The 13,534-nt window shown below is 38.2% G+C and overlaps 1 protein-coding gene across 1 annotated transcript; it reads right to left on the bottom strand.

Annotated features, from left to right (window-relative positions):
• Window positions 1–2,605: 2,605 nt before the first annotated feature.
• On the bottom strand, window positions 2,606–4,673 carry LOC147497239 (uncharacterized). The gene is made up of 3 exons (XM_086562817.1): window positions 4,301–4,673; window positions 3,457–3,667; window positions 2,606–3,116 (listed from the first exon to the last, which is right to left on the bottom strand). The coding sequence occupies exons 1-3, from the start codon at window positions 4,671–4,673 to the stop codon at window positions 2,606–2,608; spliced, it is 1,095 nt and encodes a 364-aa protein (XP_086418943.1).
• Window positions 4,674–13,534: the final 8,861 nt, after the last annotated feature.

Below are 13,534 nucleotides of genomic sequence, written 5' to 3'. Positions count from 1 at the left end.
ACACGTTCACAACCTAGATGGATTTAGACAAACCATTGGTACGGTTGTAGTATAATCTGGTATTAGTCTATCTTGACTACAGGATTACACTAGTACACTTTGTGTGTATTGAACAGGACCAAGTGAGGTTGTTTCTCTTTATACTGACTATATAAGAGAACAAGCACCTCTGTTATTATGGATGCTTGTCCTCTTAATTCGGATATAATAACGGGCACTTACATGCATTGTACATTGCTTTAAATCATCAATGAGTGAGATTCATTTGTGAATCAACAAACTCGATGGATTGGGTAATGACATTGTATGTAAGGTGTGATGTTGATTATAGAAGGAATCTGTGACCCGCAGGAAGTTGGGCTGATGATGTCCCCTTGAGGAGCTCATAAGGATTGTCATGTAAAACCCGTAGGTGGATTTAATCTGACATGACAATGAGGTTAAGTGGTACTACTCAAGGACATAAGAATTTGATTAATGTAGTTGTCAGTAACTTGACTTAATTAACGGACATTCGATATCTTAAACACGGGGAGATCAACAAGCATATAATATGGAGCCCATAAACGTAACACGTAATTTGGGATTAGGGCGGTAGTGCAACAATGGCCTTTAGTGGAATAAGCCATTTGTTAACGGACTTGGGCCGTGTGTTCTGGGCAAACATGGGAAGCCCAAACCCATCAGGAGGCCCAACCCTAATTTCTCCTCATGGTCCCTGTTGTAGCCTATAAATAGAAACCCTTCTCTCCTGGCCGAATTTACTATTCATTGTTTAGAAAATAGAGGCAAGGAAAGAGAGAAAGAAAGGGTTGATAGATCGTTGCCCACACAACGTCCATTCTAAAGATAGGAATACAACAGAAGATTAAGAGGTTGCTGATTTCATAGAGCTTGGATTCTCAGAGATAAGAAGCCAATCTCAAGGTATCATTTCTAACCAAACCATGTACACCCCTTATTCCGCTGTGCGTGGGTGTTCGCTGTTCGTAAATCATTCGGTGCAACCATAATGGTTCCTACACTTTTGACGATATGCCTGATACCAACATTTCTATCAATATCAGGGCTTTATATGCCTAGTATCTGCCACTATTTTTGATACCAGGACTTTTGATGATATGCCTAATACCAACATTTTTGTCGATATCAGGGCTTTATGTGCCTGATATCAACACGTCTATCGATAACAAGATTTTATGTGCCTGATAATATCAACACGTCTGTCGATAACAGGACTTTATGTACGTGGTATCTGCCACTATTTCTGATAATAGGATTTTTGACGATATGCCTGATACCAACATTTTTGTCGATATCAGGGCTTTATGTGCCTGGTATCTGCCACTATTTCTAATACTAGGACTTTATGTGCCTGATATCAACACGTTTGTCGATAACAAGACTTTATGTTCCTAGTATCTACCATTATTTTTGATAACAGGATTTTTGACGATATGCCTAATACCAACATTTCTATCGATATCAGGGCTTTATGTGCCTGGTATCTACCACTGCTTTTGATACCAGGACTTTTGACGATATGCCTGATACCAACATTTATGTCGATATCAAGGCTTTATGGGCATATTATAACATCATTACTTTATGAATTTGAAATTTTTTATTGAATTGAATATTCTTGCTACATATTACATAATAAAATTGAAAAAAAAAACATTATTGATATAATACCTTCAGATTATTGACATTCTGAGGTTTTGGTAGTAACTCTCCATCAGCACTCTTCAAATAATATGCCCCATTTATTCCAACCTTATGGATAATATAAGGGCCTTCCCAGTTTACCGATATCTTTCCAGCTCCCAATTTCTTTTGTTGCTTGAGTCACCTCTTTCAGCACTAGGTTGCCTTCTTGGAAACTTCATCCTCTAACCTTTTTATTAAATGTCTTTTAGAGCTGTCTATGATAAGAATCAAGTTTTATTCTTGCTTGTTCTCTTCTTTCTTCCAAGTTTAGAACCTCAGCCTGCATCCATTGATCATTAAGCCCTTTTTCTACCAGCATTGTTCTGGATGTCGATACCAATATCTCGGCTGGACTGACTGCTTCCATACCATAGGCTAGAGTGAATGGCGACTCCCCCGTAGCTACCCTTGGAGTTGTTCTATATGCCCATAGCACACAATTTAATTCATCAACTTATTACTCTTTCTTGTCCTCTAGCTTCTTTTTGATATTATCCATAATAGTCTTATTTGTCACCTCAACTTGCCCATTACCCTGAGCATAATAAGGTGCCGATGTGAAGCGCTTAATCTTATATGATTCTAGAAAATCTTTCACCTTACCTCCAATGAATTGAGGACCATTATCCGATATGATGGCATACGGTAGACCGTATTGACACACCACTCTTTCAAACATAAAACTGAAAATATCTTGTTCTTTGATATGTTGCAAAGTTATAGCCTCTACCCATTTAGTAAAGTAGTCAGTCACAGCAAGCATGAATCTTTTCTTACCTCTCCCAGGTATTAGTGATCCAACAATATCCATCCCCCATAAAGCAAATGGCCATGGGTTCGATACACAATGCAGCTCTTCTGCTAGAACATGAATTGCATGTCCATGCTTCTGACACTAGATACACTTCTTTGTATATCGAAGACAATCTCTTCGCATCTGTGGCCAGAAGTATCCTTGCCTCGCTACCTTGTTAGTCAATGATCTCCCCGCAGAATGATTTCCACACTCCCTTTCGTGCATCTCCGCAATAATTTGGCTAGCCTCGACCGTCGATATACGTTTTAAATGTGGTCCACCAGGATTTTTCCGATACAATTCATCCTCAATCAACATATATCTTTCAGCTCCTACTTTTACCCTTCTAGCTTTGTTTTTATACTCTGATAATTCACCTTTAGACAAAAATGAAACATAGCTGCTTAACCATGACACCCCCAGCATATCTACTTCCATAACCTCTGAATGTTTCATTTCGATACTTGGGTTTTGCTGAACTCCAATGTGCAACAAACATCCTTCTATATTTTCAAGCATAGCTGCGACATATGCCAGCGCATCTGCATGTTGATTTTCTCTTTGATCGAGGTGCTGAAATTTAATCTTGCTAAAGTTTTTGTGCTTCAATCTAACAAAGTTCAAATAATCAATAATGTTATCGCAATTTGCTGAATATCCTCCATTTATTTGGCTTACCACTAAATGAGAATCACTAAACACAGATAATTCATTGACATTTAGCTATTTAGCCATTTCTAATCCTGTTATCAATGCCTCATATTCTATTTCGTTGTTAGATGCATGAAAGGCCAGAGTAACTGCTGACTCCAGTCTCTGATTTTCAGGGGTTATCAGAACAGCTCCAATACTACACCCTTTTTTTTCCTAATGATCCATCGACAAAAAGTCTCCACCCATTTGTGCCAACCCATGGATCATCCTCATCTATCACATCATCAGGTTCTTACAAATTTAAGCAACTATCTTCTTCAATCTTCCAATTTTCATCTTCAGCAGGAAAATCCGCTAAGAAATTTTCCAAGGCTTGGCTTTTTTCTGAAACCCTATTCCTATATTCAATCCCAAACTCATCAATAAGCACTGACCACTTCACCATTCTTCCTGACTTGGCTGTCTTGCCTAAATTTTTCTTTAAAGGAAGATTCGTCATGACAATGACTGAGTGGGATTAGAAATAAGGTTTCAACCTTTAAGTAGAATAGAAGAGAGCCAATGCATATTTTTCTAGCATTGAATATCGAGTTTCAGCCTTGAAAATGGTTTTGGATTGAAAATAGACAGGTCACTCAACTCTATCTTCTACTTTTACTAGTACCAAACTAATAGCAAAGTCGTATATTGCTAGATATAAAATTAAAGTATCACCTTCCTCTGGCTTCATTAAAGTTGGCACTTCTTGAAGATACTATTTTAATTCTGAGAATGCCAATTCACATTCTTCATCACATATGAACTTTGTATTCTTTTCAACAACTTGAATAAGGGTTTGCATCGGTCAGAAGTTCTTGATATGAACCTATTCAAAGCTGCAATTCTTCCTGTTAATTTTTGTATCTGCTTCCTAGTATTCAGAGAAGGCATTTGTTGAAAAGCTCAAATCTGATCTGGATTCATATCAATACCTCTCTTTGTGACTATATACCCTAGAAATTTCCCTAAACTTACTCCAAAAGTACACTTTTCTAGGTTGAGCTTCATGTTGAATTGTCTGAATATTTGGAACACCATATCGAGGTCTTTAACATGATCATCTACCTTATTTTATTTTATCACCATATCGTCAATATATACTTCCACAATATGCTTGATCAAATTTCTGAACATCTTCTCTACCAACCTCTGCTTTTTTTAGATCGAACAACATTCTGATGAAACAGTAAAGACCGCCTTCTACAACGAATGCTATTTTCATTTGGTCTAATACTGCCATTATAACTTGAAAATATCCTAAATGACCATCGCAAAAACTTAGCAACTCGAACCCAGCTGTTCGATCAACCAACTCATCAATCCTTGGCATCGGATAGTAATCTTTAAGACATTTCTTGTTAACATCTATAAAATTCACACAAATTCTAACCTTTCCATTCTTCTTTGAGACAACAAGAATATTTTCTACCCATTCAGAATTATCGATTTCCCTTGTGATTCCACATTTCAGCATCTTCTAAATTTCATCTTGTACCGTATTCTCATATATCGGCCTGACCCTCCTATGTTTCTGATGCACTGGAATTGCTCCTTCTCGCATATTGATAAACGTAAAATGAATAGTTTACCTACGAAATGAACGATGAATTCACAACGTAAGTAAACTAAACTGCTATTTGCTAGAGCGTTTTTCAAAAGTTTTCTACTCTCGATGCGATTGCACTAAGTGGAGTAGGAAGTTCGTTCCACTCCTAGTTCCCTAGCACGGATTGTTTTCTAAGTCTAAGTAATCAGTCTTAAATCTAATGAGAGATTTACGAGGGGGGGGATTATACTACGATGCAATATGAAATTGATTATTTTAATTTAAGCTACGAATGCTATGGAAATATGATAGTTTGAATTCAGATAAAGAAATAGAGGGAATTGAATCCACCTCGAATCCAACTTAACAACCTAAGCGTAGAAGGTTGTATCTCAATTCTCACGTTCTTCTGGGCGAGAATTTCGAGTTCTAATCCCTAGTGTTCATGGCATTTCTACCGATACTAACTAGCATGTGAGGTCGCCCACCCATTCTCATGGCTAAACACTCGACCTTCTAGAGTGGAATAGATTCTACAACCAATTCTATACTAACCACTAAGTTTTCATCAAGGCTTCATCAACCCTCTAATGGAGGTTTTAGCCTTGAGTCATCAACCTAACATTTCCCATTAAATCTAAACTAAACATAATGTAAGAAATTGAATTTTACTTAATTAAACAATAATGAATCTAATTTAATGACCGGAATGGAATGATAATAAGAATTTAATTTAGATCTAGAATGGAAATGACAAAATTAGAATGGAAATGACAAAATTCGAAATTGACAACTAACTATTTTATTAATCTAATCAATCAAGAACAATCATTCAAAGATTTAATCTAAAACAGAATTGAAATGGAACTAAAACTTAATCTATTAATAAAACTAGATCTAGAATTCTATATATTAATTTAGGTCTAACTAGCTACCATTAACAAAGAGTGAAGCTTTTGTTTTATACATCCAGATCCAAAATCGTGCATGGGCTTGGAGCCATGTTTTGGGCCGAGAATCGCCCAAAACATAATACTTTCGGGTCCAAAAGGCCTCTTCAGCTGCAGTTGGCTTCCACAGACTTTTCGTCCACTTCTGCTCCGCTGATTGGGTCAAGGCTTGGACCATTGGAAATCTCATTCCGAGCCGGTCGTTTTGACATAAGGTAGGCCCAATTCTGAGGTCTGAGTCCAAAGATATGGCATTCGAAGTTCTCACGACTGTTGCTCCTTTATCTCGCTAAAGTGGCACATACACATTATAAATGGACTTTGAAGCCTGAAATGCATAAAACACGTAATCAGTATTAACTCTTACTTATTATTCACATAATTGGTCTAACAAAGATGATTATTAAGGGGTAAAACTACAGTTTTTTGGCTCTTATCAAACCACCCCCAAACAAAGATTTTGCTTGTCCTCAAGCAAAGATGAGAAATTAGAATAAGTGACCAAAATGGAGTTCTAACTACTCTCGTTTTTGAGTCGCGATTGCATTGACCATATGCAACAAGGCCTTAAACCACTAGGAATTCCCTAGTGGACGAAGTTATAGCTTCGTGAGAGTTTTCCAAAGTGAAGGTACTCACAAACTTCATCTATACTACAATCGACTAAGAAATAAAACTATTGTTTTCTCATTCATGTCTCAACTATCTGTACATCTCACTAGCAAATACATAAGAATAACCCGATCAAAACCCTAAGCTAATATATGCATAATAATCAATCATCTAAAATAAACATATAACAATGAGTAATACTATGAAATGTAATAGCGTGTCCGTTTCTAAAACTTCGGATTAAGCGTCCTTAAGTAGGTCCTCACATAAATGTCAAGACAAAAACCACTCTGATTTTTCCACTCAAGTTTCACTGCTCCAGTGTGCAGTGGGCACACTTTACCTTACAATCTCAATGACAACAAGGAAGCCGGAGTCGATCAAACACATCTGCCACTTACTATCACACTAACCTATTCCTAATTGAGCTTGAGGTCTTTATTAGGTGTCATGGGGATTAGGAGATGGTTTAAGAAGGAAGGAAATGGATATTCAAAAGGACAAGTCTGAGATAATAGAGTCTTCATATTATGTAACTTAGAGAAAACCTTGTTATTTTCTTTTGCTTCTATACTTTGTTTCCATCCTTAGCCATATTTTTTTTTTTTTTTCTTTGGCTTTTGACTCCCTTTATTCTATTTTTTGAGTTTTTATTTATTTCTATTTTTCTTTTCTTTGGATGGAAACTTCTTTTCTTTAATTCCCCAAGCAACTAACTAATTTTTTGTTTACACAGTTTTTTCTCTTCTTCTTTCTTCATCATTCTATTCTCAGACTTATTCTAAATTGGGTAGGTTGATTTTTTTTTTTTATTTTTTTTTGTTTTTGTAACAGGGTAAAGGAATTGTGGTTTATGGAAGGCTAAAGGAAGGCTCAGAGGGGCGATTAGCGGAACATAATTCATAGGTTTGAATTTCTGGCTATATCGATCCAAAAAGGGCCTAAATTCTCGCTTAGGATATGGCATAGTGATCAAGCAAGTGGACGTGTGATATCTCTATCCGGATTTTACTTCTCCCTTGTGTCATTTCTCAAATGTTTCGCTCATATAAGGCTTTAGGCTATATTCTCACAGATTTGTAGAATAAGTACTCTAGCCTAGATTTCAGAACTTATCGCTAACAATCATAGATACTCATGTAATAAATTTATAGATAGATGCAAAGATTATTACCTACATATTAACCTAAGTTTCTAACAATTATTCTCGATGCAAAAGCTATGTGAGACTTCTAAATTGTTAAGAGCATAGAGAAAGAAAAACAATACCAATATTCCTAAGTGTATAGCATACTTTTTTATTTATATTTTTGAATTTTTGAAATTTTAAGTAGAAAACAAGTGCATATTATACATATATATATCCTAACAGATGTCTTAATTACACGCGTGTTTCTATGCCCCCAAACAAGAAGCATGCTTTGTCCTCAAAGCATTTAAATAAAGAGGGTAGGAAAAATACCATTGAAGCGTGGAAATCGTGAACATCTGCAAAACAAAGTTAAAACATACCAATATAGTAATAAAACCGACGAACTCTATAAGAGTTCCACCCATTATGGGGTTAATGTAATGAAATTGCTTGGGACTTAAGCGCACATACACTAACTTAACTAAAAAAACTTACCTGCCCCCCAAAGATCTACTCATCATCCTCCTATTCTATATGAGGTTCTTTTCGCATCCCCGCCATGCCATAACAACTTGCCACGCCTTCCGCCGTATCATCAACTAGTGCTAACCTCTCTAGTGTTATTTGGTCTGATGGGGTGTAAGGGGCAACCAAATGTGGTTGCACCTGCCATCCCGGCCAAGTCATGGCTCGGAATAATCTTACCACACGATGGGTGGGTCTCATGATTTCGACCCTTTCCCAATCTGTGTACTGTGTACAGAATATGGGTAGGCAAGTGCGCATAATGCGGCAAACCAAGACAGGCATAAGAAGGTACTTATGCCTCAAGGTATGGCCTCGCCTCAGAGTAGCAACTAAAACTTCGGGAATGTCATACCGACGACGCCCCTCGCCTAAAGCAAGGAAAACGCCACCAGCGATATTATTGGCGTAAGTAAACCGGCCGTTCCCCTAGAATGTTCATCATGATGAACAACATGGTTGTGCCTACATTCAGCGATAGGCTACTCAGGGCGATGTTATATTGGTCTTTGTCCATGATACGAAACACCCCTCCCCCATAATACTCATGGAAATAAGCATATTCATATAGGTATGAGTTATCCGTCATATATCCCCACGTGTGCATAGGGTCGTAATGGCAACCCCGAAACCAAAAGCTATCAATTGCTTATCAATTTCATAGTCGTGCCATCAATAGCAAGGGAAAATTTTTGTTCTCCTTCTTGGGTACAATAAAAAGTAATATTATTATAGAAGAATTCAGTTAGCTTAGGTGAAAAAGAGTCGTCATCACTCACAAGAAGATGCCGCCATCCTAATCGCACGATCCGCCATGAACGATGCTCCATAGGTATCGGTTCCCATCAAGTCTTCAAATGACTGTTCAGAATCACTATAGAGGTGTCATCTCAAAACTACTCAGAGAACAAAAGGAAACCTGAAGAAACCTCGGAAAAATTTGAATTTCCCCGTAACTACGGGTGGAGCGCTGGCGCTATAGATAGCGCGAAGTCGCGCTCTTAGGTTTTTGAAATTACAGTGTTTGAGCTCGGGTCGCGCTCTGATTTTGCTGGCGCTGGAGATTTTTCGATTTACATGTTTTTAGGGCGGTCAGCTAAACAAAATTTCGACAAAAGTGTAAAAAAGCCGCTTCCTGCAAGCCGCTACCGGCGGCAGAAACTGAGTTGACAAGATAAACAAGAAGAAAAAGCTTGGAGTAAAAAGTGAGAGATGATTCTGGGGTGTAGTGTGGGTTGTGAGTGTAGAAAGATGGAAGTTTAAATAGGTTCTGGATTTCCAAAACGAATCGGCAAGTTGCCAAATTGTTTTAAGGCAATTTCCGGAACTTGAAAACCGCCAAACCCGAAAACGGAAACTATCCATAGTTTTGATTTCCTAACAACCCTGTATCTTTTAAACTTGGTTTAGCATAGTAACTTCTAAACTCTCCTACATATCATGCTACCACTACAAAAATCATAGCTATGCCGATATCGGCCTAATTTTCAACTCTAACTCCAAGACAACCTTACGAAAGATGATCAAAATAAATTATATTAAAATAATATAAAATCCAAGCAATCTAAAACAAACAACTTAATATTTAAATCTAACTACTGAAATAAAATTCCACTAACAAAACAATAAAAACAATGAAATAAATAACGCCTAACCGATGGTGAACACCTAGGTGTGTGAAGAAGATGGTCCCCGAGATGGAGATCGGTTACGTGGTGAAGAATGGCTTGAGCCATCCGACCAAGGGCGACGACGCTCATGCCTCTCAGACTCAGCTGAGACAGACTCATCCACGAGTGGCATACGTCGTAGCATCTCTATCCTGAACAAGCGCTGTGCTTCCATCTCAGTCTTGAGTACTGCATACTGGGCTTGGTGATTCTGGTGGATAATCTCCAAGTTAGACAAGATATCTTCCTGACCCCTTTCGAGCATTTCAACTCTCGTCTGAAAGTTCGTTTGCTTATTTCAATTACAATTTGTCTATGTCGGATATCTTCACAGATACGATAACCGCATCGCAAACCAGTTTGCAGCATTATCATTCGTTCTAAATTAGAAGTATGACTATCGAAATTATCCTCAACCAACCATGTCATATCTTCGCCTTCATTATTCGACTCAACTTTATTCTCTGCAGACAACGGCCAAGTCTCTTGGATGCATTCCTTATAAATACTTGCATTAGAATGCAATTTGATCTTAATAGGAGCAGATTTAGCGGCGACTCTAAATGAGAGCATAATCTTAGTGATCAATACGGAAGAGGCCATGCTCTTCCCCACTCCTCTAATCACATTCAAAATTAAATCGAGGATGCAGAAATTACACTCATTCGCTTTGCAAAATCCGAGAACGCGATTAATCGAAGTCCGATGTCGCCGACTTTGTCTTTCCCCGAGGGCGTTCCTACCAATCCACCGAGCTACAGCCCGGTTGATTGGTTCTCGTGGTCGTCCGCTTAACGCAATGAGATATCATATTGTATTCACCCTCTATGACCGTATCTTTCATCAAAACAGAACCTGCAGTATCTTTGATTCCTGAATGGTCGATCTAGGTTGGTTACAGGCGTGATTCCTAATAGCTCACCCAACAACCGCCTCGTTATTTCCTCCTCGCTCCTCGCTATCCTAATGAAAATCCTATTTCCTCCAATTCGTTTCTTATAAAACTGTTCTACCAAATCATAGTGATAGAAATCCCGGCCCGAATACCACCTGTTCCAATCCCTCTTAATCATATTGGCGCCGTAAAATGGTGCGAAATGGTCACTCAAACGCGTGCTCGGCAACATTCTTCGTCGTAAGCCATTGGAGTTTGAACTGATTTGGGGTTTGTAGATGGAGGTGGATGCAAGTTTGATGAAAAACAAGGAGAAACAATGGTGGTGGCGGTGGTGGTTACGGTGGCAGGTTTGAAAACTTGAATTGGTGGGTGGTTTCTTGGTGGAAACGGTTGGAGATTGTGTTGGTGTTTCACAAAGGGCGTGGGATGTCTTTCTATTTTGATGTATTCTATTTTTATTTTTATTCTATTTTTTTTTTTTTTGGTTGCTAGGGTTTGAATTTAAATTTGTGACAAGCGGTTGGAGAAGATGAACTCGCGATTTGGATTTTGGAAAGGGAGCGCGGGCGCGCTGTAGGTGAGCGCGAGTTGGGCCCAAGCCCAATTCGATTTTTCGACTTTCGTCGATTTTTAGCGCAACTTCAAACTAAATTTCCCGCTTCGTTATCGGTCCGATTTTCTCGAATGAGATATGGAAATGATCAGGAGAGAATTTCCAATCCATTGATCCATAAACTACTCTATTCCGACCGTGGGTGACATATAAGATAGTGGAAAACGCCTCGAAGTGCGTACATGACGTAAGTTATGCGAACGAATGAACACTAAATTAGATGACATCAACCCCCAATGAACTATACTAATGGACCTAAGCAACACAAATAGAAAGTTCGAGCAATCCGGATGGAAAGACTGAGTTCCCACCCCCAAACAAATTTTTAAACACAAAATTTGTTTTAACATGGGTCGTTTAAAGTCAGATTCCCAAGACTTGTTGGATTGCTAGTTCTATGGGTTTAGATATATATCTATATCTAAAAATGAAAACAATTATTATTATTATTATTATTATTATTATTATTATTATTATTATTATATATATATATATATATATATTTTTTTTTTTTTTTTTTTTTTTTTTTTCGAATAATAAGCAAAAACATTAAGCAAAGAAAGACATAATTCACACCATAGAGAAACATGACTCAAAAATCCGAGAAAACATGCAAGAGTGGAAAACGTGAAATATGTGAACCGTGGACTTAGGATCCGGTACTTACACCACACACTCCATAGGGAGGGCCGGTTACCTTAATGGTGCACTTACCATTAAATGGAATTGAAAGGAAGTACACCAATGACAAGGGTCATTCCTCATATATAGGGTCCTCGTAAAGGACTTCCTCTATATCGTGATAGAAGTTCGTGAAAATGTTTTAACCATTGACCGTTAACTTGAAAGGTACTTGTTGTCCTTGGGATTTACCAAGGTAATTGCCCCGTAAGGGGTGACTTCACGAACTTAAAAAGGACCGGACCAACGGGTTTTAGTTTCCACGGGAAAATATGTAGACGGGGAGTTGTAAAGCAAAACCTTTTGTCCGACCACAAACTCTTTGGCGCAAGATATGCTTATCATGAACACGCTTCATGTTAGCTTTATAATCCTTCGCGAGATCGTAAGAATCGCCACGGATTTCTTCAAGCTCATTTAATTGTAACTGCGTTTGACACCCGCCTCATCAATATTGTAGTTAAGGCTTTTATAGCCCACGAGCCGCGGTGCTCTAATTCAACGGGCAAATGACATGGTTTCCCAAATACAAGTCTAAAGGGAGACATACCTATAGGAGTTTTGAAAGCAGTTCTATACGCCCATAAGGCATCCGATAGACGCTTCGACCCGATTTTTCCTATCGGGGTTTCATTGTTGTTTCTAAAATCTTTTTGATTTCCCTATTAGAAACTTCTACTTGGCCACTAGTTTGTGGATGATAAGGAGTTGCTACTTTGTGTGTAACTTCATACTTTTTCACTAGGGATGCAACAACTCATTTGTAAAATGTGTTCCACCATCACTAATGATGGCTTTAGGAATGCCAAACCGACGAAAAAATATATTCTTTAATAAAAAATACCACGGTCTTATGGTCATTGCTACGGCAAGCTAGGGCCTCTATCCATTTAGACACGTAATCCACGGCAACTAGAATATAAATATAACCGTGGGAAACAGGGAAAGGGCCCATGAAATCAATACCCCAAACATCAAAAATTTCTACTATCAAGATTGGATTTAATGGCATCATATTACGCTTCGTGATTCGCCCAAGTTGTTGGCAACGAATACACGTCTTGCAATGCACTTGGGCATCCTTTTTAAGGGTAGGCCAATAAAATCCACATTGAAGAACTTTAGCGGCTGTTTTCATTCCGCTAAAGTGGCCACCATACTTTTGTCATGGCGAACGATAGAACTTCATTATATTCCCCAATCGGGAATGCAACGACGAATAATCTGATCCGCACAATACTTAAAAAGGTAGGGCTCATCCCAAAGAGTATAACTTGACTCGCCAAGAACTTCTTACGTTCATTTCTTGTCCAATTATAAGGCATAACATCAGCCGCTAAATAATTTACGATGTCCGCATACCATGGTGATGAAAAAATAGCATACAGATGCTCATCAGGAAAAGAGTCCGGTATGGACTCAGAATCACTACTATCGTCATTTGTAAGTCTAGATAAGTGGTCGGCAACTCGTTTTCGACCCTCTTTTTGTCCTTTATTTCTAATGTGAACTCTTGCAGGAGAAGAATCCATCGGATTAATCTCTGCTTAGCATCCTTCTTTGCAAGAAGGTACCTAAGGGCTGCATGGTCCGTGTAAACTAAAGTTTTAGAACCAACCAAATAAGGACGAAACTTATCTAAAGCATAAATGACAGCTAAGAATTCTTTTTCAGTAGTTGAATAATTCCGTTGAGCATCGTTTAATGT

Source organism: Coptis chinensis, chromosome 5 (assembly GCF_015680905.1).
Source record: "Coptis chinensis isolate HL-2020 chromosome 5, ASM1568090v1, whole genome shotgun sequence".
In the NCBI taxonomy this organism is placed as follows: domain Eukaryota; kingdom Viridiplantae; phylum Streptophyta; class Magnoliopsida; order Ranunculales; family Ranunculaceae; genus Coptis; species Coptis chinensis.
This window is presented reverse-complemented; position numbering and strand designations above follow the sequence as displayed.

Bases quoted from the DNA above. Each gene is read 5' to 3' on its own strand.
- LOC147497239 (XM_086562817.1), bottom strand. From the start codon at position 4,673: ATGCTGAAATGTGGAATCACAAGGGAAATCGATAATTCTGAATGGGTA. The intron at 3,668-4,300 runs GTATATATTGAC...AATCCCACTCAG, and splicing joins TGATCAAGCATATTGTGGAA to TCATTGTCATGACGAATCTT. The intron at 3,117-3,456 runs GTAAGAACCTGA...GAACTTTGTTAG, and splicing joins GAAGATAGTTGCTTAAATTT to ATTGAAGCACAAAAACTTTA.